The sequence below is a fragment of the Linderina pennispora genome, assembly GCF_002104995.1.
Source record: "Linderina pennispora strain ATCC 12442 chromosome Unknown DL89scaffold_9, whole genome shotgun sequence".
Taxonomy (NCBI): Eukaryota; Fungi; Kickxellomycota; class Kickxellomycetes; order Kickxellales; family Kickxellaceae; genus Linderina; species Linderina pennispora.
In genome coordinates this window covers 530805-556224 of record NW_024468257.1, presented here as the reverse complement: position 1 = coordinate 556224, position 25420 = coordinate 530805, and the positions used below count along the sequence as shown (strand labels likewise).

General features: G+C 55.8%; 14 protein-coding genes across 14 annotated transcripts; 5 read left to right on the top strand and 9 right to left on the bottom strand.

Annotated features, from left to right (window-relative positions):
• Window positions 1-44: 44 nt before the first annotated feature.
• On the top strand, window positions 45-1406 carry DL89DRAFT_224564 (DUF1546-domain-containing protein; the record flags this gene model as incomplete). The annotated part of the gene is made up of 1 exon (XM_040884696.1): window positions 45-1406. A coding segment is annotated over one exon (1362 nt), but the record flags the coding sequence as incomplete, so codon positions are not given.
• Window positions 1407-2441: 1035 nt separating this feature from the next.
• DL89DRAFT_216072 (TPT-domain-containing protein) lies at window positions 2442-3362 on the bottom strand (the record flags this gene model as incomplete). Its single annotated transcript, XM_040884304.1, has 1 exon — window positions 2442-3362. A coding segment is annotated over one exon (921 nt), but the record flags the coding sequence as incomplete, so codon positions are not given.
• A 304-nt stretch (window positions 3363-3666) lies between these two features.
• DL89DRAFT_284780 (uncharacterized protein) lies at window positions 3667-6703 on the bottom strand. The gene is made up of 3 exons (XM_040889796.1): window positions 5850-6703; window positions 5062-5818; window positions 3667-5027 (listed from the first exon to the last, which is right to left on the bottom strand). Exons 1-3 carry the CDS (start codon window positions 6645-6647, stop codon window positions 3937-3939), a joined length of 2646 nt encoding a protein of 881 aa, XP_040742493.1. The 5' UTR covers window positions 6648-6703; the 3' UTR covers window positions 3667-3936.
• A 393-nt stretch (window positions 6704-7096) lies between these two features.
• DL89DRAFT_293917 (cytochrome b5) lies at window positions 7097-7707 on the top strand (the record flags this gene model as incomplete). Its single annotated transcript, XM_040890442.1, has 3 exons — window positions 7097-7330; window positions 7479-7555; window positions 7638-7707. 3 exons carry the CDS (start codon window positions 7097-7099, stop codon window positions 7705-7707), a joined length of 381 nt encoding a protein of 126 aa, XP_040742492.1.
• Window positions 7708-8434: 727 nt separating this feature from the next.
• On the top strand, window positions 8435-9560 carry DL89DRAFT_284778 (mitochondrial carrier; the record flags this gene model as incomplete). The annotated part of the gene is made up of 4 exons (XM_040889795.1): window positions 8435-8563; window positions 8619-8753; window positions 8971-9017; window positions 9041-9560. The coding sequence occupies 4 exons, from the start codon at window positions 8435-8437 to the stop codon at window positions 9558-9560; spliced, it is 831 nt and encodes a 276-aa protein (XP_040742491.1).
• Window positions 9561-9565: 5 nt separating this feature from the next.
• Window positions 9566-11833, bottom strand: DL89DRAFT_268479 (DUF1716-domain-containing protein). The gene is made up of 3 exons (XM_040887941.1): window positions 11336-11833; window positions 10744-11259; window positions 9566-10694 (listed from the first exon to the last, which is right to left on the bottom strand). Exons 1-3 carry the CDS (start codon window positions 11411-11413, stop codon window positions 9606-9608), a joined length of 1683 nt encoding a protein of 560 aa, XP_040742490.1. The 5' UTR covers window positions 11414-11833; the 3' UTR covers window positions 9566-9605.
• On the top strand, window positions 11790-12353 carry DL89DRAFT_208538 (Pkinase-domain-containing protein; the record flags this gene model as incomplete). Its single annotated transcript, XM_040884138.1, has 1 exon — window positions 11790-12353. A coding segment is annotated over one exon (564 nt), but the record flags the coding sequence as incomplete, so codon positions are not given.
• An 890-nt stretch (window positions 12354-13243) lies between these two features.
• DL89DRAFT_182649 (uncharacterized protein) lies at window positions 13244-14377 on the bottom strand. The gene has a single exon (XM_040883919.1). The coding sequence runs from the start codon at window positions 13905-13907 to the stop codon at window positions 13305-13307; it is 603 nt and encodes a 200-aa protein (XP_040742488.1). The 5' UTR covers window positions 13908-14377; the 3' UTR covers window positions 13244-13304.
• Window positions 14378-15967: 1590 nt separating this feature from the next.
• On the bottom strand, window positions 15968-16777 carry DL89DRAFT_258552 (uncharacterized protein; the record flags this gene model as incomplete). The annotated part of the gene is made up of 2 exons (XM_040885616.1): window positions 15968-16611; window positions 16699-16777. The coding sequence occupies 2 exons, from the start codon at window positions 16775-16777 to the stop codon at window positions 15968-15970; spliced, it is 723 nt and encodes a 240-aa protein (XP_040742487.1).
• Window positions 16778-17967: 1190 nt separating this feature from the next.
• Window positions 17968-19006, top strand: DL89DRAFT_323580 (casein kinase II subunit alpha; the record flags this gene model as incomplete). Its single annotated transcript, XM_040891402.1, has 2 exons — window positions 17968-18297; window positions 18368-19006. 2 exons carry the CDS (start codon window positions 17968-17970, stop codon window positions 19004-19006), a joined length of 969 nt encoding a protein of 322 aa, XP_040742486.1.
• A 244-nt stretch (window positions 19007-19250) lies between these two features.
• DL89DRAFT_268477 (uncharacterized protein) lies at window positions 19251-20389 on the bottom strand. Its single transcript, XM_040887940.1, has 4 exons — window positions 20218-20389; window positions 19886-20192; window positions 19775-19863; window positions 19251-19716 (listed from the first exon to the last, which is right to left on the bottom strand). Exons 1-4 carry the CDS (start codon window positions 20383-20385, stop codon window positions 19393-19395), a joined length of 888 nt encoding a protein of 295 aa, XP_040742485.1. The 5' UTR covers window positions 20386-20389; the 3' UTR covers window positions 19251-19392.
• A 27-nt stretch (window positions 20390-20416) lies between these two features.
• Window positions 20417-21001, bottom strand: DL89DRAFT_182396 (uncharacterized protein). Its single transcript, XM_040883917.1, has one exon. The coding sequence runs from the start codon at window positions 20920-20922 to the stop codon at window positions 20614-20616; it is 309 nt and encodes a 102-aa protein (XP_040742484.1). The 5' UTR covers window positions 20923-21001; the 3' UTR covers window positions 20417-20613.
• A 680-nt stretch (window positions 21002-21681) lies between these two features.
• Window positions 21682-23658, bottom strand: DL89DRAFT_268476 (uncharacterized protein). Its single transcript, XM_040887939.1, has 3 exons — window positions 22494-23658; window positions 22175-22468; window positions 21682-22131 (listed from the first exon to the last, which is right to left on the bottom strand). Exons 1-3 carry the CDS (start codon window positions 23571-23573, stop codon window positions 21739-21741), a joined length of 1767 nt encoding a protein of 588 aa, XP_040742483.1. The 5' UTR covers window positions 23574-23658; the 3' UTR covers window positions 21682-21738.
• A 518-nt stretch (window positions 23659-24176) lies between these two features.
• On the bottom strand, window positions 24177-25282 carry DL89DRAFT_268475 (uncharacterized protein). The gene is given in 5 exon segments (XM_040887938.1): window positions 24177-24708; window positions 24728-24797; window positions 24827-25005; window positions 25047-25201; window positions 25233-25282. The coding sequence occupies 5 exon segments, from the start codon at window positions 25249-25251 to the stop codon at window positions 24331-24333; spliced, it is 801 nt and encodes a 266-aa protein (XP_040742482.1). The 5' UTR covers window positions 25252-25282; the 3' UTR covers window positions 24177-24330.
• Between the last annotated feature and the right edge of the window lie 138 nt (window positions 25283-25420).

Below are 25420 nucleotides of genomic sequence, written 5' to 3'. Positions count from 1 at the left end.
TTTTGCTCTGGCGATTAATAAAACTTCTTTTTCTCTTGTTCAAACTCTCCTCTATGATATACCCAAAGAGCACAATCAAGAGCACGTCAGAGTCCATTGGAATCCCAAAGCTCAAGGACGGCATCTCGGCGGCCATGGCGCAGGATGTTGAGTACCGCTTGCACGAGATTATCGACGAGGCAGTGAAGTTCATGCGGCACTCGAAGCGCACAAAGTTGACGGTGGCTGATGTCAACAATGCGCTGCGCGTGCGCAATATTGAGCCCATCTATGGATTTGAAGCCGGACGTCCGATCAAATTCAACAAAGCGGCGACGGCGCTGGAGGAGATCTACTATGTCGAGGACGAGCTAATAGACCTGGACACGTACCTGGAGGAGCCGCTGCCCAGCGTGCCCCTTGAGGTTGTCTACACATCGCACTGGCTTGCCATTGAGGGCGTGCAGCCCAGGATCCAGCAGAACCCGATCCCCCTTGACGACGAGGATGCGCCGGCGAAGAAGCAGGCTCGGCCGCACGCGCAAAAGACAGATGGCACGAGTGGTGTGGAAACAGTACCGCTGGTCAAGCATGTGCTGTCGAAGGAGCTGCAGCTCTACTTTGAGTGCATTACAGAGTCTCTGCAGAGCAGCGATCTGGCAGTCAAATCGACTGCGCTGGAGAGCATTGCAATCGACGCAGGAATCCACCAGCTGGTAACATACTTTATCCAGTATATTGCCGAGACAGTCAAGTCCAACATCCACAGCCTCGATGCACTGAAGACGGCGATGGCGGTTGCGCGTGCAATCCGCAAGAACCCGAATCTCTTTGTCGAGCCGTACATGCACCAGCTGATTCCCTCGCTGCTGACGTGCCTGGTTAGCAAGCGGCTGTGTGAGAGTCCGGCCGAGGACCACTGGTCGCTGCGTGACGGCGCTGCTGACCAGATTGCCGAGATCTGCCAGCAGTTCAGCCGCTCCTACCATACGCTGCAGGCGCGGATTGCGCGCACGCTCCTCCGCGCCTTCCTGGACCCGACAAGGCCACTGACCACACACTATGGCGCAATCACAGGCCTGACCAAGCTCGGTGTCAACATCATCAAGGTCCTGATCCTGCCGAACATCAAGACGTACATGACTCTGCTGGATGCCGAGATGGCCAAGGACAACCAGCAGCTGGTCAGCGACGGCAGGCACTGTCAGGAGGCGCTTCTGGGGGCGCTGAGAGCGCTGGCGCTGGATAATAAGGAGCTGGATGCGGCTAGCCTGACCAGCGTGCAGAAGTCGAAACTGGCTGAGATTGTCGGCGAGACCTTGGCCAGGCTTGTGTTTGCCGATGGGGACGGTGGTCGAATTGTCGCGTATTTGCTGGCCCATGAGCGGGCTAGCAAGGACTCGTCGACTGCCTCCACATCAGAATAAAACTTTCATGCCATGGATATATCTTTATGCATGCTCAGCATGTTGTGTTTCGCCAGACCCGGGCGTCGACGGCGATAGTAGTGATATCGATAACCCTGATCAGGCATATGATGGTGGGCGCTGTGGTCCCACTGAGGGTAATGGGCGGTCAGGCTCGGGTCTTTGACCCAAACAATGGCTGTGTCTGGTCAGGCAACGCGTTTTGCGTCGAACCAACGACGCAGCACGCCCTGGCTAGGACACAGCTATATGTCACACATCTTCCGTCTTCCCTCCCTTCTGCTCCATCTACTGTCCCATCAAGTAAAACCAACCTTCAAGCATCCTAAACCCTACATAGTAGAACCCAAAAACAACCTCCTTTTCCACTTCTCTTATCAGCTATGGTAAAAAGAATTTTTCTAAGGCGCAAGTAAACCGTACACACAAAAGTCCATTGAGTACCACATGGCTCATGTGGCATTATCGTATGTAGAGATGTGATACTCGCTGAGCATGTGTAGTGATTAGAAATACTTTGGTTTTATTCTTTGTGGTTTTAACTTTTGTCGCTCCCGGACTATCCTCGTGCTCCTGTGATATAATGTGGTCCATGTTTATAGAGTTCGCCGTTGAGTTGCCAGCCTGGTCGACAAACCTCTGCGCACCACCCTCGATGCTTGGAGCGAATTTCAGGTAGCGAGATGTCATCACCGATGCCCGTCAGTCGAAGACAGCGAGAACTCATCGAATCCACGGCCAGTGATTCCCTCGCCGTTGGAAAATACCGACTGCCGTCTGCGCGCATACCCCTTGGTAGCCATACCGCTGCTGACACCCGACTTGGCCGACAGCTGGACCGCCATTTGCGTCGTCATCGTCGTGATCAAAAATATCACCATTGGCGATGGTCTCCATGTTCACCATCAGGCCGTCGTAGGGCTCGCCGGCAAAGTTTATCTGGCGCTGCCTCACCTCGTCCAAACTCAGATTGCGTGGATCGGAATCGCTGCTTCTGGTGCTTTTCGCTTTGGACGAATTCAGCATGTCGTGGATCTTGAGCCAGTTATACATGCCGATGCCAAACATGGCGACCAGCAGGCCACAGGCATTGACAAACGACATGGTGTCGCCAAAGATCAGATGGGCAACGCCAACCATCATAACCTCCTTCAGCATCCCAGCAATTGACAGGGTCACGACCGACGTGCGTGCGATCAGGAAGAACTCGGACAATATCATGGCGAACGCCAGCACGCCGCCGCCCACCATCAGGGCCACGATCATGACGATTCCTTGCGTCGAGTCCATGTTCTTATTCTTTGCGATTTCGGTGAACGGATGCTCGATGATCAGCGAGAACACCATGATGCTGATACCGGTGATGGGCGTCAGCTTTGACATGGTTGCAATCGGGTTATTCATGCCGAACCGCTCCTGTGACAGCAAAATCTGCGTCAGCGACCAGCGCAAGCCGCTCATGGCCGACGATGTCATGACCTCGAGGAAGCCGGCCCACACGAAATTCACCTCTCCGGCAGCCATCAGCATGATGCCAATTGAGATCACGGCAATAATGGCAATCAGCACCAGGCGCACGCGCTCAAGCCCAAACAGGAACGCAAATAGCAGGACGAATCCCAAGCTCGACGACTTGCACATCGTGTAGAAGGTCAGAGTAATTGTCTGCAGACTCACATTGCTCAGCCCAACGTCCAGCGCCGACGCAACTCCGCATGGGACCGCTCGCGTCAGATACGCACTCCATGTCGGCGATTGGGTCGGACGCAGGTGCGGGAACATGCGTAGCGCTAAAAGTGATAGCAGATATTGAACCAGCATATGGATAGCACTGACAAACAAGGGGAACGAAAAGTCGCGCTCAGAGTTGCCAAACAGCCAGCGATTGTATACTGAGAGCATACCGGAAAACGAATACCACATGACTATGAAGAGCGCGCTCAGCAGTACGTTCTTGCGAACCCCGGGATCGCGCATCAGCGCCTTCAGTCCTCGCCGTTCAGGTGCATTGGCCTGCATGCCTGTCTCATAGGATACGCTCGGAGGCGGCACCATCAGGTGCATTTGTCATGTCTGTGAGCTCTGTGTACTCATGGTTTGCATCTCTGGCCATTTGAAACGGTGGAATTTCGCCTCAGCAAGAGGAGCAGTAGGCAGCGAAGGCTGGAATGGTAACGGGGGAAGGGGGGGGGAATTCGACAGGTGAAACAGTAAAGGAAGTCAATGCTCGTGCGATTAGAAGGTGAAGGTGGAGGGGGAGACTAAAATACAACTGTGCGAACAAGGTGGGAAGCAAAGGAGAAGTGTGCTTGTGGCATCCCTCACAGACCCACACATTGGCCTCGCTGATCGCCTAGCAAACAGACTGGGCAGGCGCTCATTAATTTGAGCTGCATTCACTAATATCCAGGTCTGCCACGCAAACTTGCAATGGCCACTTGTCTTTTCTGCCGACGTAGGCCGGTCGTGCAGATGAGTGTGGTAGTGCCTGCAGAGCACGCACGGGTTGTCGTTTATTGCCAATGTCATGTTAGTCGGCTGAAGCGCTATGTGCATCAGCCAAGCCCTTCTGATACGTCTCCAAGGCGAGCACATCGCCCACCTTTTCGTCAAGGTTGGGAATATCTATGTCCAAGTCCTCGAGCTCGCCTCTGAGCGCATCGACTTGCTTCATCATGCTCCTCCGCAGCCGCTCATACCCCTTACTCAGGTCATCACCCATCTGCTCAAGCTGCGAATGCAGTCGGAGATACCTCCTGGTCCACCGCAGCGCGTCTCCGCCGGGCAGGTCCCTGTAGCTTTCCGAGATTTTCTGGCTCGCACGTATCACTCGCGCCTCCTCTGGCAGCAAACGGCGCCGGCGACACGACGGTGACGCGTCGTCTGCGTCGATTACGACTTCGGGCGAATCGGCGAGCCACATTGTCTGACCATCGTCAGGATCATCGTACACGTAGAGCCGGCATCCGTCGGGCGTGCACTTGCTAGTCGTCGGATCAATCGCCAGGCTAAGCTCCGACGGTGATGTGCAGTCGCCAGGGATCTCCTCACCCTCTTCCCGGTCGGCCTCGTTCGAGCACTTGGCTTCCAGAGCCCGTTTGCGCGCATCCACGCTTGCGCTCTGGGCCGCCGCTAGCTCGTCTACCAAGGGCGTGAATTCAGCGTGGCAGCTATCGAGCTTGAGCCGCAGCTCGCAGTACTCCTCGTACGCTGTGCGGATCGACTGCTCGAGCCGCTCCAGGTCCTCAATGGTCTTTGGGTTCTGTGGCCGCATTGCCGGCGAACGCGACAGAGAGTCCTGCCGGGAGGGAACCGGCGACAGTGATGGGCCGCGCGGCAGCCGGGCACGAGCACTGATGGCAGCTGCAGCGGCCGTCATGGATTGTGTGGCTGCATCAGTGGCTGTGTCAGCATTTCCGTTGGCTGATGTCAACGAGGGGATACGTCGTTCTGCGCTGATTTCTGCTGCTAGCCTCTCCTGGACTCTGTTGACAGCCGCTTCAGTCTCAATGCTGGGCACCTGTGGCGACGATATGGCCGGCGACACAGCGAACGACTGGGCGGGTAGTGGGCGCGACCGGAGCTGTAGCGGGCGGCGGCTCCCGTGCTCGTCAAGGTCTGCTGCGTCGGTGTCAGTGAAAGCGCGAGTTATGACTGTGCGACCGGCTGAAGGTGCCATCCACGCGATCGACCATCATCGGGCTGCGGCTCTGGCTGCTGCTCCAGCGTGGCGGCCGGTGCTGTGGTCGGCTGTAGTCGGCCTCCGTGTCTGATACTGGATGCACATCGGACTCGGCGCGCAGCCGACGGAACCGCTTGCGGTCCACTGGCAATCTGTGTTGGTCTGAAGGGTCGCTCCTCTGGCGATCTCCTTGGAACGATGCGCTGTGTGAGTGGCCTCTAGACGCCTGCAGCTGGGGCTTGGCTGGTGCCAGGGATTCAGCAGCTCTGCCGTATTCTGGGCCCGACGTCTCGCCCTCTTCCTTGATCTCGCCATCATTCAGCTCGCCATCCTCATTGCTCGGCTCGGGCTTCTTGCTCGCAGCCTTGGTGTCAGCGCTAAAATCGGGTGTGACAGACCGGCGGCCGGGCGCAACCGAGCTGCGGGAAGGCGGGCCAAGCGAATCAGTGGTCCCTGTCAGCTTGCGCTTGGCCGGCTTAGCTCCCTTCATGCCGAGCGTCTTGGCCAGCGTAGGTGCAATGACCGAGCGAGTGGGCTTTTTCTTTGTCGCAGGTGGTTCCTTCGGCAGGCTCAGCGACGGGACTGTCGGGCTGCGGATCACAGATGTGTTGGTTAGAGCCGACAACGAGCCCGTGGCAGCCGCAGCCCCAGCCGCAGGCGGGCTCGCATTGGCAGCCGGCCGGAGCTGTGCTCTGGCCCAGCTTGGCCGCCGTCTGCTGTGCCCGTTGCTCTGCAATCATTTCCCTAAGTTTCTTCTGCACCTTTGTTACGCGCACGCGGTCCGGATCGTCCATGGGCAGTCCAAGCTTATCGAACGCAGCAAGGCAGTTGGCAGCGACCTGCAGCCTGACACTGCCCTTGTATTTTTCCCACTGCATAATCTGCACCTCACGGAACTGCTCCGGCTTGAGCGTCCACAGCGTACCGTCCACGGTCGCAATTGATTTGAGAATGTCCAGCACTTCCTGCCGCGACCCCTTCAGCTTGGCCATCGCCTTTTCCTCCTCGCACGACGCAAACGCCAGGTAGTGCAGAAGCCGATCGCGTGTCTGCTTCAGGTGCTTCTGGTGCTGGGCCGCGACGCCCGGCCGCTTCAATGGCGCTGACTTGGCTGCTGCCCGCTCCTTTGCGCGCTGCTGCTGTGTCTGCTCGGCCACGGCCTTTTCGACCATCGAGCTGAATGCTGTCTGGCTGGACTCCAGCGATGCCATTCCTGCTGGCTCTGCGGGCCTTGCCGCCGGTTTGCGCTCAGTCGGCTGTGTTCCTTTGGGCGGCAGGAGCGTCAGGCGGCCAGTCACTTTGCCGTGCGGCTCCCATTGGGTGCTCTCGGTGTCGCCGCTGACTATTGTTGGCGACTTGCCTTGGAATACAAGCGCTACGCCGCCGCGCTCTGCCCGATACCGCACATCGTAGCGCATGCCAGCTATGACCATTGACCCGCCAATGCCCTTCTCTTTGCCGCCCAGTGTGAGCTGGATTCCGTCGGTCGACTGCAGCTTGTCGAGCACATTGCGCGGTATTTTGAGTGCCAGTAAAGGTGTCGTGGACTGGGAGGCCATTTGCCACGGTTAATGTCGTTTGCGACACACGAAAACGTACGTAATTCCGAAAGGAGTAAAAGTGCGGTTATAAAAGGGAACGTGGATACTGTCGCAATGGCTACTGGCATGTCCTGCACCGCTGTTCGCAAGTGAGCAGGTGCGGCTCGGCTCGGCTCGCTTTTTTTTTTGGGTCAGCGTGTAACTGGTTGCAGGCTGCTGTGGCCCGGAATTGCCGTTTTTCGCCACAACAGAACCAGAGAGAATCCCGCCTCTTCTCCTGAGTATTCTGAGCTTTTTTTTCCCTTTACAGATAATAATTTTTCTAAACCAAAAGGTAGGTTTCGTTCTAGGCTGTGGATGGCACTGCAGGCTGTGGGCGAGCAAGCAGGCCGAGGGGGAATAAGCAAGAGTATGTTTGTTCCATGCACAGGGCACTAAAAGGCTCGCCGAGTCTCATTCACTCATAGATGTCGAAGGCTTATACCGCTGAGGAAATCTCGAAGCACAACACGCGCGAGGATATCTGGGTCGTGATTCACAACAAGGTGTACGACATCACCAAGTTCCTCGACGAGCATCCTGGCGGCGAGGAGGTTCTCCTGGAGCACGCCGGCATCAACGCGACCGAGGCGTTCGAGGACATTGGCCACTCGGAGGATGCCCGCGAGCTGCTGGAGCAGTACCTGATTGGCGACCTTGAGGTAGAGTATCTCAGCGAAGCAGGCCCAGTGAGAAAACCCTGCCTGCTGGCATGGGAAAACGATAAAAGGGCTGGGTTCTTTTTCTGTATTTTGGATGCATGGCGTAACATCATCTCATCTCATCAATCATTTATTTCGTTTACTGTAGGGCGCACCGCCGACGTCCATCCCGCGTCGCGAGGAGGCCGACGGTGAGAGCACTGGTGTGCGCGGCAAGCAGAACAGGTAAGAGCAGCGTTGCAGCGCGGAAGTCCGCTATTCCCTCATGAACATGCATTAAGAGTCCCTCCTCCCCTATTCCCTGTAGCAGCTCGATGGGCTTCCTTGTGCCCCTCGGCCTGGCCGTCGCCATTCTGGCGTACAAGTGGTACCTGTAAGGGCTACTCTTCTCCCAAAAAGCGATTGCAGTGCGATTACCAACCCTTCTCGTCCATCGAGAGTCCCAGCATACCATTTTATATAGCCTTTCGTTTTTGATCTATCCAATATAAACAAAATCTACAGCTGATTAGATCCGCAGGCCCGGCTGAACGTGCTCTTGCATTATCTCTACCTTGAGGATCAAATGGGTGATGCCCTTATCTCCACATACGGGCTCGCGTTCCAGCAGATAAAGTCTGCGACAATATCCACCGGGTATTTTTCCACTTGCCTGGCGTACACTCTTATCACCATCTATCATGGGGGTCAAGCAGGTGGCGATGGTCCAAGATACACGGACGCCATGGAGGTTTGAGGGCGAAAAATAAATGTGCGCTGCGGGTATGGCATGGAAAATTGCCGCGCTCCAGGGAACCAGAAAAAACGCCAATTCCTCCCTGGTGTTTGGCGCATGCCTGTTGGTGCGTGCGGGGGCGGACTGATAGAGCGATTGCACCCCGTCTACAGTGCGACGCGCTTGGTAACAGATAAGGAAACTTTGCAAGCACATGAAATAAAAACCCCCGAACAGACGAGCTTCGCACGGGACGGGAAATTAAAGCCAAATTATAAAAGCTGCCAAACCGCCTCGCTCTGTGGCCTCAGCATCAGCCTCACTCTTCTTCCCAACGTCGCTTCTCCAAAAGCCAGTCCTCCGTTTTACACTCTTTCCACATACACACAATGTCTGACGCCTCTACCGAGTCAAAGCCCAAGGCCAGCAGCGGTTCGTCTGGTGTCAAGTCGTTCCTGTCTGGCGGTTTTGGAGGCATGTGCCTGGTCATGGCCGGACACCCGCTCGACCTCCTGAAGGTGCGCATGCAGACGTCGAACCGAGTACAAGAGCACGCTGGACTGCTTCCGCAAGACGCTGGCTGAGAACGGCATCCGGGGCATGTACCGCGGCATGGGAGCACCGCTTGTCGGCGCGACCCCCGTGTTCGCCATCTGCTTCTGGGGCTACGACCAGGGCCAGAGGATTATGCGCTCTGTCTACAACCTGGTAAGTAGCAAAACACTAGCATGTGAAATCGGGTAGCGGGCGGGGGACGGATTGGGCTGGCAGTTTCGGAGGTGCCCCAGGGTCCGGGCAGAGCCGAGGATTTTCTCGCCAAAACATAGCCGTGAGGGCGGGCCACACGGACCGAATTAGCAAGCATTAGGCCGAGTGGTACAAAGGCACTAACATCTCTGGACCGTCCCATGCTCTAATGCTGTAGTCGCCGGAGGATAAGCTGACGACCAACCAGATTCTGTTCGCCGGAGGGTTCTCTGCGATCCCGACCACAGGCGATCATGGCGCCCATGGAGCGCATCAAATGCACGCTCCAGGTCAGCGGAACCAACGGAGCGGCTGTTTACAAGGGCCCGGTCGACGCGGCCATGGGCATTGTGCGGTACCGGCGGTATCAGCTCGCTGTTCAAGGGCACGTGCGCGACTCTCCTGCGCGACGTCCCCGGCAGTGTTGCGTACTTTGGCGCCTACGAGCTGATCAAGAAGGCGCTGACCGACCGGAGCGCCGGCGAGGGCGCCATCTCGCCCTTGGCCATCGTCACTGCCGGTGGTCTGGCCGGTATGGCCAACTGGGCAGTGGCCATTCCGCCTGATGTCCTGAAGTCGCGGCTGCAGACGGCGCCTGATGGCAAGTACTCGGGAGTCCGCCAGGTCTTTATCGAGATGATGCGGACCGAGGGTGCGGGTGCGCTGTTCCGCGGCATGGGCCCGGCGCTGCTGCGTGCATTCCCGGCCAACGCCGCGTGCTTCCTGGGTGTCGAGCTGTCGCGCAAGGCCATGGACAAGGTGTTCTAAACTGTGTTTGCATATGTCTATTTACTATAAAGACGCTTTTCTTTCTCATAGCCGCTCTAGCAAGTGTGCCAGATCCAGGTCGCCGATCGACGAATCGGCGCTGTCTGCTGCCCCCAGTGTCTCCGCCTGCTTCACCGCAACGTACTCGGCCAGCTCCCTCCTGACCATGTCTAGATTGCGACCGCGCCGCTTGAGCAATGTCTCGATCCGGCCCTTCACTGTCTCTTCGCCCGCAGCAAACCCAACAATGATGTCGCACATTTGCAGCGAAAACAGCCCTACATCCAGTCTCCTCAAATACCGATCCTCAGCATCGTCATCAGCATCGTCATCTTCGCTGCCTTCTGCAACGCGCTCTGCATACTGCGCATTGAGCTCGACAATGCGATCGACCCGCAGCTTCCACCCCTTGTCGTCCTCCGGCGACGGCATAAACTTCGCCAGCACGCGCCAGTGAGTCGGCGTGTCTCTGTCAGTGAGTCGAAACAGCCACGCAATGCAGTTTACCGCGCGCTCCTCGAATTCTGGGTGCTTTTTGTAGAGCTTTGCCATGTCACCTTTGCCCTTCTTCATTAGCATCGAGAACAGGTACTTGAGCCCGAGACCGTCAATGTACCGCTTCGCAATGGCTTTGGGCACTGCTGAATCGCTGCCAGGCGTCAATGCGTAGTCGAGGATCTTGAGCGACAGTAGCTTGCCTACCACCACCTGCTTTTGTAGCAGCACCACTAGCTCAACCCCCTCCAGGTCAACGAAGCTGCGCTTCCCCTGGTCGGTTGTCAGCAGCATGCAGACCGAGTCAACGATATTCTCCAGGTACTCTGATTCGGTCTCGTCTCCAGGCGACCGTTTCCGGTACTTTGCCGTGCACCTCAACAACGCGTCCATCATATCGCCGGTCGCTGCCTGGCAGATTTTCGGTGATGACTGCAAGAGAATTGAAAGAATCTCCGCCGCAGACTGCTGGTTCGAGTCGACTGGATCATCCGTATACGTCTTGGATATCCGGTTCGTTAGCCACACCAAAAGCTTCGCTGCTGCGACCGCTGCCTCCGCAAGCTCGCTATTCAGCGACACCAGGTTCTCTATCAGACCCAGAGTCTGGAACACGCCCTGGCGGTCGGCTTCTCCCTCCTGACGACCCAGCCGACTCGTTGAGTCTGCGCAGGTTATCGCCAAGCACCTCAAAGAACCCCTCCTTCGCCAGCGCCCGGACAAACTCCTCGACTGCATCGCGCTCCTCCTGCGACTCGCCGCTCCATGCATCCTCGGCTGTCACTTCGGCTACGACCTGGATCACATCCAATGCAATATCGGCGTTCTCGTGCGCCATCAGACCGACCAATGTCGGCAGACACTCCAGCTCCTGCAATGTCTTCAGATACTGGACGCTGTTCGCCAGCATCAGGAGCCGCTGGATCGCCTCATCGAGCTCCGCCTCGGATTCAGCAAAGCCCTCGGGGCTCTCTGCGTGCTTTATCCGGTCCTCGGTGTTCTTGGACACGGCCTTTTCTAGCCGCAGCACGAGACGCTGCACGGCTGCGTGGTCGAGCCTTTCGTCCATGTCTTCCATTTGGTCGACCCACGACAGCACGCCCTTCTCCTTGGTGGTGAGCCCGTCCGAGAAGAACCGCCCGCCCTCGGAGTCGCTGACTGCTGCCGAATTGTCAGAGTCAGGAGTCAATGCGCGGCCGCTTGGCTGCTTCGTCGCTGTGGTCTTCGTCGTGGGTGGCGATCCCGTAGCCGTCTTCCTTCAGCTTTTCGAGCGTCGGCACCGGCCCCAGCCGCCGGCGCTTGCCGGAATTTATCGACGTGCTGGTGACCTTTTCTTTGAAAATGTCGTTAATGTCCATTCTGAGAATAAAGCGTATCGATCACGCAAAGGGAGGGGGAGAGAAGGAGCATGCGCGCATGCGGTCGCCGGCCTGAAAGGCTATTTTGAATTCGCTCTCTCCTCCCCCTTTTTTGCACGACTGTTGTTCGCTTTTTTGTTTTTCTTTCAAGAGCTGTCCCTGTCCCTTTCGTAAACATTCCTTGTATTCTAGTGCCTCCTTCTATTCCCGTCAATTCACGCCAGAACGCTCGCCTTCCCTCTTTGCCTTCCTACATTTCGGTATTCTGATGCAAAAGTTATGAGTCTGTCCCTGTCAGCACGGCACTATGAAAAGGAGGAGCTCGTCGGGCGCGGAGCGTACGGCGTGGTGATATCGTGGCCGCAACGCAGAGACGGGCCAGGTGGTAGCAATAAAAATCCTGAACCTCGACAACGAGGAGGAGGACCTGACCGACATGCAGCGCGAAATCAACCTCCTCTCGCAGCTACACTCGCCGCACATCGCACAGTACTACGGCTCCTTCATGGAGTCCTCACACATGTGGATCATCATGGAGTATGCGTCTGGCGGCAGCATCCACAAATTAATGCAGGCCGGGTCTATCGAGGAGCGCTACATTTCAACAATCATGTACGGGGTGCTCTTGGCACTCGACTACCTTCATTCGTCAGGCATCATGCACAGGGACATCAAGGCGGCGAACATTCTGGTGACGCAGGACGGCATCGTGCAGCTGTGCGACTTTGGCGTCGCAAGGCAGGTCATGCAGGCGTCGGCCAAGTCTTATTCGTTTGTCGGCACGCCGTATTGGATGGCGCCGGAGGTCATCCAGAACGGCCGCATGTACGATTTCAAGGCCGACATCTGGTCATTGGGGATTACTGCCTATGAGATCACCACCGGCGCGCCGCCCTACGCCGACGAGGACCCGAAACGCGCTCTGTTTCTGATTCCACGCAAGGGCGCCAAGACGCTGACGCCAGAGCAGGGCACAAAAGAAGCTGCGCGGCTTTGTATCGAAATGCCTGGAGGTCGACTTTTCCCAGCGGCCGTCCGGCAGAGAGCTTGCTGAAGCACGACAAGTTTGTCCGTGCGGGTCACGGCAAGCACGCAGCAAAGGTCTCAGATCTGATCACCAGATACAAGGAATGGGCGCGGTCAACCCACCACAACGAGGACCTTGACCGACGGCAACGATGAGGCCATGCAGAGCACCAGCGAGGCCAGCGATCGCCGAGTCGTGGAACTTTGACCGGTTCTCGATGATCAGCGACTGGCGAGCTTGTTTGCGTCACATTCGTCGCTGTTCTCCAAGGCAGAGAGGCAACCCGCGAGACACCAGCAGTAGCAGCAGCAGCAGCAGCATGCATGAGCACACAAGAGTCCAACCGCAAGACAAAGGGTGCTATTGATAGCGATGGCGAGCCACTAAACTACGAGCCGCTGTTTGTGCGCGAGCTGTTCCACCCGCAATCCAACGGCGACACCAGCACAAGCCAGCACGACTCGGACAGCATGGAAAAGCCAAACAAGATGCCAGAGGCACGCATGAGCAGATACCTCCCACGCAGACTGTCGCGCAAGGACAACCCTAGCAATGCCAGTCCGGGCACATTCAGCGGCCGCAACAGCGTGTCGTCGGCGCAAGCGCGGAAGCAACGGCACCCGCCGCAGCCTCGATCTCAATGCCGTCCGCAGCCAGGCATCAGATATGCCCACACTGCGGATAGCCGCAGTCGCAGCCGAGTCCGACGACGACATGGAAGACTACGGTTCATCGGGCGGTAAGAAGAAATACAAGGGCTTCAAGCGCAGCATGCTAGGCAGCACCGAGAAAGCAGGCAAGTCACATCACAATAAGTTCCGGCTGGTGCCTGACAGCGTGCGCCGGCGCTGGCTGGGCGGCAAGTCAGACCACAAGCCGGCGTCGTTCGAGTACAAGCCGCCGCTGAGACCTGCCCCAGGCAATACGCCTGGCCAGTCCCTTGGCCGCACTCAATTCGAAGACTGAACCGGAATACGATATGGTGAGCGTCCCCTCAACTCCTATGGCAGTGGATCCGCTGCCGGTGCTGGATGTGCAGCAAAGCAAGCTGTTCTCGCCCCAGAAGCTCCGGAATGAAGTGAAAAACTCGCGTCGCGTCACTATCGACGCTTTCCCGGCGGCGATCAAGAGACATCTACGAGGAAACAGCGGGAAGGACAGCGACGCGGCCTTATCGGGTGCACCGCTGGGAGGCAGCAGATATCCGATGGACACGGCTGAGACTCCACAAAATGGCAGGCCGGGCAACAAGCTCTGGGTCGACACCAGCATGGTCCACAACATGATTGCGCCTACCAGCGCTGCACTGACTGGAGCCACCTCACAGGCTCGACAGCCAGTGGTCGGACGTCTTTGGGATCGGGCATGACTCCGAGGTCGGCGATGCCGGCATTCCAGAGCATCCCCACATGACACCAACCCTTTGGGCCGGTCTGTCTCACAGCAACACCTAGGCATTTCTGACATGGATTTCTCTGCGCCGCTGGCCCCGCGCTGGTCGCGGCCAGCAGGAGCAAGCCAGAACAGCCCGTCGGCGTCGCAAACCAAATCTGGGCAGCTACCCGTCCAAACTGCGCGATGCCATGGCCACACTCCGGCTCTTGCGTATGACCAACGACAAGTCCAAGACCAGCCTACTCAGCGATCTGCCTGAAGGCCACGATGGCTTGAAGCGCTCTGCAACCGAAGCCCCATCTACGCACCTCCCTGCCCGTCTGCAGTCGCGAGTATCGATGCCGCTGGTACCATCAGCGGCGCAGATCATGGCGTTCGACGATAGGCGGCAGGTGGCTGCAATGAACAGCCCGAGGTCACAGCATCAAGAACTCTCGGCGATGCACATCCTGACACAAACACCATCGCTGCCGTCGATCCGCAGCACACCGTCGCGCGACTACAGCAAGCCGCAGCACTACCTGCACGAGCGGGTAAAAACACCCCTAAGTGCACATCTGCTGGTTCCGATCTCGCCGTTAGAGCAGCGCCGGGAGAGGACACAGCTGAAGCTGTCAAAGCACACGAATTAACCAGACAGCATCGACTCCTAATAACTGGTCGATTCAGGAGGAGGACGAGGAGGACAAGCCGATGACGCCCAGTATGGATGGAAGCAAGCTGGGGCTGGCAAAGCGTGCTTTGCGTGTGCCGCGCCGGTCAATGTCATACAGCGACCATGAGCATAGCAAGGCGGTCCAGCTCAGTGTGCAGTCAGCGGGCAAGGTTTTCTTGTCGCCGCAGATGAAGGTACTCGCGAGTCACACACGCACGCCCTCGGCAGCTGCTGGGCAGCGCCCGTCGGTGTCCTCGATCGCATCGGTATCCAGCACAGCGTCGGTGACTGCCTGTGGCAAGTCAGCAGCAGATCGCGCAGCATGCGTCAAGTGATGAATATGTTTCGGCTGACCAGATGCTGGGGGTTCCCGTGTCTGGCTCCGAGGATGACATCGGCAGCGGGCTGGCGGCTTCAGCAAGCGTGGTTCCAATTGACATGCCTAGATCCACTGCCCGTGCCCCATCGCAGCCTGCCAGCATCTCCTCGTCATTGGCTCTGGTCAGCGAGAGTGCGCCAGACCCCTCGCCCCCATACCAGTCCACTCCGCCGCTGCTATCGAGACATGCCCGGGCTGCGTCCCTGCTGCTCCCAGACACATATTCCCACCACGTCCTCTGGCCAGCCAAAGCCAACCGACGCACCACACAAAATGCAGCAAGAGCCAACCAGCACTCCCGACCTGGAGCTGTACCACCCAGTGATCAGTGCCATGAACCAGGACGGGCGCTCGCACTGGCAAGGCGAGTTCGCCAATGTCGCGAGCAATCTGGTTGGCTTGCTCGATGCCCTAGACAGCGCCATCCTGGCGCTTGATGCCAACGCATAGCCATGCTTTTCACGTCACTTGTATCTTTAGAAGCTCATAAAGTTTTACCCGTCTTGCGCAAGCCTTGTATAGACCGCATATGGCGAGAACCGCTGGTTGACGAGCTGCGAGTGCCTGACCACACGCTCAATAACCGTTGCCTGTGGCGAAAGATCATCAGCGACTACCTTCAATATCCGTGTGTTCTCGGCATCAATTACATCGTCTAGCGGGCTGCTATCATCCAAATGCACCGTTTTATCCTTTGGCTGTGTCCACGGCTGCATCCGCCTCTGCTGCTCCATGATCCTGGCCATGGCATCGCGCACATACGAAGTGCAGCTCTGCCTCAGCTGCCCCCACGCAAACCCCTTTGCTGCTTTCTGCCACGCCGGGCAGTTGTCTGGAGTCCTCAGCCCATCCGGCACCGCTGGACTCCAATGGATATTCTTTCGAACCGCCTGGTCTCCGACTCATTGCTGTCGATCCATGCCTCGACCTCGTACAGCAGCTGGTGGAGATGCGTGCGCGGGCTTGCTGTGTGCTGCAATGGGAAGGCGTACCGCTGCTGCCATTGGTTTGTGCCCAGCGAGCTGCGGCGGTCAGCGCGCAATGGCGACATGGGGAACATTAGGTTGAGGACAGAGAGGCACTGTGCCGGGTCGAACCCTAGCAGTGCATGGGCCATATCAGGCCAGAGACGTGCCTTTGCGCGACGTCAGGCGCTGCTTTGGAGCTGATCCGGCCGAGACCCTGCTTGAGCTCGCCGATCTGGGTCGTGTCTGGGTCGCGGATGGCACGCAGTACCACCAGCTCCTTCAATGCGACCAGGATGCTCTCAAACTTCGCCTCTGCCTGGGCATTGCGCTTGACAATGTGGTGCAGCAGACGCTCAGACTGCTCACCCTTTGACTGCTTCAGCCACTCCTGCGCAAGCCTTCGCCGCGCATTCTCAATTGTAATCAGCGAATATATCAATGCTGGGACATCCGCCGGCTGCGTGGACGGGCTTCTATAGTGAGGAAGGCCTCTGTGGTCTGGCTGTATCCGGCTTTTCAGAGAACGGACGCAGGTCAGGCTGCATCGCAGAGAGCTGCGGTTTAGCCATCCCGCTGCAAGGGCAGCGGCGATACCCAGGGCTGCTGTGTATTGAGAAGCGACTCTTCCGATTCCGAGAAACCAAGGTACAGTGGGCTGAGGCTGGCGAGGGCACGGCGGACCAGGTATGCGTGAACGTGCTAGTGGCTGTGTATCGCTGAGAACGTCAGCGGTGTCCCGATCGGCCAGCTCGCATTTGCGCAGCGTCATAATGTCTATGAAACGTGATGTTGACATCTGAGATCTGGGCCTCTAGTCTGGTCACTACACTTTATCCATGGGACTGTACATGTGATGCATACCTTTAACTATGTCATGGTCGTCTCTGTTGCAGAAGAACTGGGTCGCCCAGGTGAGCACGTCAGAAACACTATCGGACATGGTGAATGCGGGCAAGGAAATATTACAGAGTAGTAAAGTCGGATGGAATAACTGCAGAATAATGCGTGTCAGCAAGCTAGGAGGAGCAAAGAAGACCGGCCTTCGGGAGTGCGAGACTGATAGACGTTGTTTACGTTAACCTTGGGTGCTGTCGACACACCCCTCCTGCCCACTAGATTGATTATGCCGGATTCCAGATCACTGCCATTTGGCCGCGGGGCGCGCAGGCCATTGGCTGGACGCTGCTGCACGTGAATGCTTGCCGATTTTGCGTCGAATTTCGAGCAACTTTTTTTTTTGCATTTGCATTTGCAGCAATTGCTTGGACAAACTCAACTCCCCCACCCTCCATTTCTATATTTCCTACTCTTTTGCCTCTTGATTTCTATCCTTCATTTCTGCTAGTAATTCGGGTAAGCGTCGCAATTGCATAATCAACGGTCACCGGGAACATCTTGCGCCATTGGCGCTCGATTTTGCCCGCATTCGGTCACGAGCAGTGGGAAAGTGCAGCAGGCCAGTGGTGGATGCGTGTCGCGTGGAGACAGACCCTATTATATTCCGCAATCTTTTGCATACTTTGAAGAGTAGTAATTCTGCTCTTGGCAGAAAACTCCATCGCGACATTCTAGAGTGCATGTATTCATAGCGGCTTTCCATTTCGCCTCTTCTGGGGCCTGCTTCTAGCAAGCGGTTTTTTTATTCACGAAGAGTTCCCTTTTTTTCTTGAGAAGGTTCGTGGCACGCTATAAATATAGACTGCCGCAACGCGTGGACAGGAGACAGCGCTATAAAGGCGGCCGGCTCTTCCCTGCCTTGCCTGGCCCACACTGATACACCAGCTGTTGCGCTTTTTATCCCTCCATTCTCGCAGTTACTGATACAACCCTTCCATTCTCCAGTGCCCCTGACTTGTCCACCAGTGCGTGCCACAAACGCTCCCCTGTTGCCTCTGACCTTTCTTGCTTCTCCAAAGACAATATCTATATTTCGATACAGCACACTTGTTCCATTATTCTCCAAGCAACGCATTGATAATGGCGGCCCAGCTGCACAATCCCTACTCGCGGGCGCTTCACCTCCTCATCCTTCTCTTATCTATATACGTGTGCTGGCATACAGTGCGAGTTGATGAGTGGCTGGCTAAACTGACCCGTGTATATAGTTTTACGGAGGATATTGATACGGACATGCAAGGAAAGCAAGGCGACGTTGTGACAAACGATGCGGGCCAGATTGTGACGCGGTCGCGGGTTTACGCCGACGCGAACAGCAACATGCCGCAGTCGTATTGGGATTACGACAACCTGCAGGTCGAGTGGGGCAACCAGGACAACTACGAGATCATTCGCAAGATTGGGCGCGGCAAGTACTCGGAGGTATTTGAGGGCACCAACGTGGCCAACGACGAGGCATGCGTTATCAAGGTGCTGAAGCCCGTCAAGAAGAAGAAGATCAAGCGCGAGATCCAGATCATGCAGAACCTGTCCGGCGGCCCCAACATCATCCAGCTCCTGGATGTGGTGCGGGACCAGCACTCGCGCACGCCGGCGCTGATTCTCCGAATACGTCAACAACACGGACTTCAAGGTCCTGTACCCGATGTTCACGGACTACGATGTGCGCTACTATATCCACGAGCTGCTAAAGGCGCTGGATTTCGCGCACTCGCGTGGCATTATGCACAGAGACGTCAAGCCGCACAATGTGATGATTGACCACGAGAAGCGCACGCTGCGGCTGATCGACTGGGGCCTGGCCGAGTTCTACCACCCGGGTACCGACTACAATGTGCGTGTGGCATCGCGGTACTTCAAGGGCCCCGAGCTGCTTGTCGACTACACGCCGTACGACTACTCGCTTGATATGTGGAGTCTGGGCTGTATGTTTGGCAGCATGATCTTCCGCAAGGAGCCGTTCTTCCACGGCCACGACAACTACGACCAGCTGGTCAAGATCGCCAAGGTTCTGGGCACTGAGGACCTGCTGGTGTACTTGAAGAAGTACAACATCGAGCTTGACGAGCACTACAACAAGATCCTAGGAACGTACCCGAAGAAGAGCTGGCACAAGTTTATTACCATCGAGAACCAGCGGTTTGTGTCGCCCGAGGCTATCGATTTCCTTGACCGGTTGCTGAGGTACGACCATATGGAGCGGCTTACGGCCAAGGAGGCCATGACCCACCCGTACTTTGACCCAGTCAGGGAGAAGGGCGAGGCCAACTGAGTCGTTTTCTGAATTTCATTCCTTTAAAATATATACGCACGATGGTGTGAGGGTTTTGCTATTCATTCGGCAGGGAACGCTTGTCACGTAAAGTTGATTCTTGAGTCTGGTTTTTTGCGCGCTTTTCTATCTTTTTGACCTGCTGTCTTTGTAGAATCCAGAACAGTGGTATGAATATACCATTCTCTGCATGTGCGGTATTTTTGTTGCCTGGATGTCTGCATGGCGCTGTCAACATACACTCGTGCTTTTTATTGTCAGTTGTGCTATCCCAACGAAAGAACAAAAGGCTTGACGACAAACAGATGTACCCTGCTAGATCTGAGTGAGATGCCTGGTGCAACCCAAATGCTGTGGAATTCACCGCCTCCCGTTGACCTATGTACTCAAGTCATCATGGGATCCGGCTCAAACGCACGACGCATGGCAGCACGCACTCTGCCCCACCTAGATCGGCCAGCCATAGTGGCATCGTCTGGGATCGATATGACCGACTCTATTGGTCCCCCATTGTAGTCGATAGGCATGTGCTGTGCATTGCTGAGAGGGCCTGATCTCGGGATAGCATCGGGCACATCTGGACCGTAGTACCAGCGACGGATATCCATTTTGCAGTACGGGCAGCTGGTAGAGCGCGATACAAGCCATGTGTCAATACATATCAAGTGATACTTGTGCTTGCACGGCAGCTCGCGTACATGGTCGCCGACCTTCAAACTCCTCGAGACAGATCGGACAAGCGCCCAGTCCATCGTCGCTGCCACACACCGACCTGCTGCTGCACTCGATCTGACTGACAGCTGTGCGCAGAGCAATGGGTACTGAGTGATCAGACGAGTCGAAACCCGGCGTGGGCTCTGGTGTCAGGATCCAGTGAACGAGATCGTTGGTCGCGGTACCGAATGACTCCTGGAACACACTCGCTCTCGATGTCGCGTACTGGTGTTTGGTCATCCCAGTGGTCTCCCACCTGATTCGATGGGCCAGGACGCGCGCCCTGTTTAGGCAGCGAGCATACTCGGCCAGCGGAACTATCTGAATTGAGTGACGAGTGTAGAGACAAGCGAGGAGAGCCTGGGAAGCTGCGGTTGGCGAACTTGTCTATCTGCGGATGCTCGAAGACCGGTGTCGGCGACCAGCCGTGCATTTCTGGGTACACATGTTCTGGCGATATATCCTGTGCTGCCTGAGTATCAGATAGCTCGGGTGACATGTCTGCACGCAGTGTAGCTGCTTATTTGTGCCTGCGGTTTGCGTGGTGCCAGACTGACCATAGACGCCGACATGCCTCTGCTGCTGCTGCTGCTGTCATTGTCTGTGTACTCGTCGGAACACTCATCGTCAAAGCATTCGTCAAAGGCAAACTGAGGCGAGCGCATGTAGATTCTACGCAGTGTCAGCTTCTCAGTGACCTCAAACACGGGCAAGATATCGAGAATCGATTTGTTCAGCGTCTCGGGCGGACGAGCAGCAGTTATGATCTGCTGCGCAATATGTTCCTCTTGTTGGCGTCGCCGACTTGTCGATACGCGCGCCATAGCAATACCCAGGGCTAAGAGGAACAGGAATACGATGGCAGCCAACAGAATGAAGATCTTTCGTGTCGCTCAGTGTCTCTGGCGACGCAACCGCTGCATGTGGAACTGGGTTCGTGCCATCGCCGTTGCGTTGTGATACAATATTCGGATTGTCGCGATGGACGGGCGGCATTCGCTGTTGCTAACACACCAGCGGGCATAGATGTCACCAAATAGCTGGATCTTGCGCGTTTGTCGCATGCTGAGCCCCGGTGGGAGGGCGCGTGCGCTTGTCATGGTGGCCGGGATGTTGGTCGTGGCAGCTACTATACTCGATAGAGCAAATAGCAGGACACAGGCGGAGACTGGTCCTGGTTGGCCGAACGGAATGCGCGCCATTATAGTGTGCAGAGGTAAATTTGAATGGCTCCTCAGACGGTTGCGAACGAATATGAGGGAATGTGTGGGGAATTAGAGGAAGGAGCAAGTAGGAGAGGAGGGTCAAATTTACGGCGGCGAAAAAAAAAAAACTTCCTATATTGCCGAAATACAGTACTTTAAGCGGGAGATATATAAAGCGAGCCAGTGAAGGCAAAGTGCTGTGTGGGTATATACGGGAGGAGGAGATGAATAGGAAGACTATCTGCACTACTAGACGAGCAGTGGGTTTCTTGTTTGATTAAAATTCCGAAACAGCCACGACCATGCCAAACACCCAAGGGACCAGGAGATGCTTTTGGCAGAAATAAAGGCGAACGCGTTGAAGGGAGAAATTAGACACCACCTGGAAGCAGGTATCTGCTTGATGCATGCAGGACGCCAGTTCCTTAAATGTAATGCAAGACACAAAACATCGCTTGCGTACACCGCATGCCCCATGGGCATAGCGATGCCCACGCTTCTAGGCACCAGGTGATCTGCGCAGCATTGTACATCGCTCTGGTTCTTCTTTGTTGCACTCATGTTTTGAAACTACTCGGAGATCTTGTCCATGTCCTGGGCAGAGATGGTGTTGATCGGCAGCATCCTTCGAGAGTAATCGGATTGGTAGAGGATGGACGGTGCTCGTATAGGCCCGGCCTAGGCCCCGATGCTCAGAAAATAAGCCTGCTGGTTTGATCTCTGCAGTTGGCGAATTATTAAGAAAATAAGAGTGTATATATGAACGAGCGGGTAAAGCTAGGAAAATGAAGAGGCAAAACTAAACAGACAGAACTAAAAGGAGCTAGGGTGGTCCATGAACTTGGGCAGATCAGTGCTGTTCAAGTCAGTCTCAACTAAGCCATAGAGCTGCCTCTTGCCACCTGCATCCACGCAATCGACATCGACCGCATGGCTGTGATCACGACTCTTACTAGTCGCCGGGCTGGGTGCAGACTCCGCTGGCGTCGCGGCTGGCAGATTGGACGATGGCATTATGGGCGACCGTTCAGGATCCTTGGTCTCGATTTCTATCACCGCATTGTCATCAATATAGCGCGATACCTCAAAGAGGTCCGGATCTTCCTCAATATCCATGACATAACTAATCGGCTGCGAGGCGGTTAAGATGGCGTTGGTGTTTTCGAATGGCCGCGATGCGCGGTCCGATGGCTTCTCCAGAGACGTCTGACCCATTGATTGCCATTGCAGCAGCCTCGGCAGGGGAGACACGGCTGGCTAGCCGCATGCCCCATGCCGGTAGAGGTAGAGAGAGGCGCCGAGACACCAATGAAAAGCGACGCAGTAGTCCACCAAACGGCAAGCCCGACCGTGTACTGTTGAGATAGCTGCTCGCATCGCTTGACGTAGCATATGTCCTGCCGATAATATCTTCAAATCCCAACTCATTGGCCATAGAATTTGGTCCCACGTGTGACTTTTCCAATTCAGTCAATACATCGCGCGTATCGTATTTGCACAGTGGGCAGAGTGACGATTTCGACGTCAGCCATGGGTCAATGCACTCAATGTGGTAGTTGTGTCCACACGGTAGGATGCGCATCCTTGGACCCGACGACAAAATCGTCGATGCACACAATGCATGTCGAAATGCAGCCCTTGAGAATAGAGTCGGCCTCGTCCACCTCATTTTCGCACGTTTTTTCGCTGGCAGTGTCGGCAATGCTGCCTTGCTTCTCTCCCTCGCTGCATTTAGCTGCGTGCTGAGATGCATGGCTGCAGTTGGTAGCTGGCCTTGACCGAACAGTATAGGCAATGTCAGCACTAAGCATCGATGCCAATGGTGCAGCACATTCGCTCAGTACCTGCACGTCCTGCTCAGTGACCTCTCGCAGCGTCAGGCGATCGAGGGCGCAGGCAGGCAGCGTCTGGATCTGCTTGTTAAGCCCAGCCGCAGACTCGTCACGCTGCGCATGTGCAGCCCGGCGCCGGCGGCTCGACGACACATGGAAGGTCAACGACGTGCAGAAACACAGTGCCAGAATAACCACTAGAGTGATCAGCGAAATCTCCCAGCCGGTCAGCTTATCGCCTTCCTCGTCGCCATACAGAGAGGCAAATATGGCGCGTGTACGGCCGATAGGATCATACATGGCCTCGTCCTGTAGGCTATCGATCTCGCTGCGCAGAATGGTTCCATAGTTTCTGTCAGTCAGCATAAGTGGAATCAGGGGTCTTTCCTTTATCAGCCGCGCGCTGAGGAAGGCACCAAGATCCTGTACGCCCATGGATGTATTGTAGACGATCGCACCGACGGCTCCGTCAAACTGCGCCTGCGCTATTTGGGTCTCGATAGGGCAGTTCAACTGGTCTGACAAAAGGGCTATGCGGATATACGCCGCTGCCAGGTACGCTTCGTCGCGCTTCTCTGGCTTGCACTTTGGGATGTCAGCCAGTGCATAGACGACACCCTTGGTGCCATCGGGTGTGCTGGGTGACGAAAACGCCAGGTACTCGATGCGTCCTGCGCTGCTGTCGATTGTAGATGTGGCATCAACAAGAACCACAGTATCATTTTCAATCTCAACCACGTCCTTTCGGATGCGCGCACTCCAGGTAGACTGCATAAGCAGCGATGTCAATGCAAGCAGCTTGCAAGGCAGCCTCATTGTCAGATGTCTAGCAAAAGGTTATGATAAAAGTAGCGCTGCTGGTTCTACGGAAGTGCCAGTATTGGATATAAAACGAGTCGGCGGATGGAGAGGAAAGAGAGGCAAGTTGGAACAGGAGTCGAGGGCTTCCACTTTTCTTGCTCCACTTTTACCCGTAGGCAATCGTAGTAAAACATGTCGTGGTTTGCATCGCCTGCCACGAGTTCAGCACTTGGCAACGGAAGCCTGCATGCGGGGATTTCAAAAATGACTGGGAACAAGTCGGTGGTACCTCATTTCGGGATAAAAATGTGCGTGTGGTTATAAACAGCATGCGTCTAGTATCCGTGGCCACAAAAATAGCATCAATCCACCCGTAGCTCCGGACAGAACCTGTGTGAGCAGCATTTCCCCAGTTGCGTCAGCATGTGGATAAGTTTGCCACACATAAAATTACTGCCACGAAACATGCCCCACCACATGGCTGTGAATTTGCTCATTTCTGGAGTAGCAGCGGGCTATAATGCCTAGCCAGACATTTCTCCACATCATTTTCTGCGAAACACAGCCGTTCAACCCACAAAGCCCATACAAGCAAGCCTCGCTAAGCACATGTATACCACGAAATTGTTTTTCTTTTAGTTTGTGTATCGGATTGCTGAAACCTGCAAGAGGGCATTGAGCATCATGGAGTAGTCACCTGCTTGGTCCGTATGCCAAATGCAGCATATATGGTCGCATGCCTGACATATCATGCTCGCCCAAGCTATTACCCCTACTCAGCCTCGGGTTCTCCTTTCGGGCTCTCCTTGGATTCCTCCTTGGGCTCGGCTTTCTTGAACTCCTCTGCGGCAGTATCCTTGGCAGCTGCTGTAGCCTTGGGTTTATCCGCTGGCTCGTCGAACAGGGTCTGCAGATTAAGCCGCTTGAGCTTATTATAGTCCTCGACAAGCCCGACAGCGCACAGACTCTTGAACGCCTCAATGACAATAGTGTACTTTGCGTTCTCCAGATCCACTGTGTGCTTCTCATCAAAGGGGGCGGCAACGGCAGGAATAATATCCTTGCGCTTGAGCCCATCACAGTAGCGGACGTTGATAGCCAGCGCAAATGTCGTGGGCTCAGCGTCCTCGGCCAGAAGCTTGGCACCAACCTTCTTTGCGGCTTCCTACAATCGCATCGATCTTGGCTGAGCAAGTGACTTTGGCCGGGATCAGACGGCTTGTGAAACCGTGTGTGCCGCTGCTTGGTCTTGACCAGATCCATTAAACATAAACTGGGTGAGGTCCTCCGGATCGATCCGCTTGTCGCACTTTACAAAGGCAATGCAGTCGATCGTGGTCTGCAGCGAGCGGAACAGTTTTGGCTTGCTTTTGGACTTCATGTCCTCAAGCTCACGCGCGATCTCGCTCTCGATATCGCCAGCCTCTTCATCCTCGCTGTCTGACTCCTTCAGCAGCCTCGAGACCCGGGTACAGCTTCTCGGTATACTGCTTCAAGCAGATCAATGACCTCCGAGGCGCACTTTTTCTCGCGGCCGCGGTTGCAGGTGATGAAGAAGCCCTTCATCATCGGGGATAGTTCAAACACGTTTTCGGCCTTCCGGAAGCGGTCCTTCATGGTTTGGAACCGCTTGGCGCGCTTGACTGTGTTCGACTGGGGTGCAGACTTATCGACTAGCTGCTCTTTTCGCCATGGCACGATATAATAATGGGGTTCAGGACAAAAGTAGAAAATGGACAAGCAGACACCCAACAAAATTTCAACTCTGGAATATATGCAGCTCTGATCAGACCATCAATTGTGGTGACAGTTTTTGCAGTCCCACTGCCTAAATCCTGTCCCACATGATGCTGGTCAAAAAT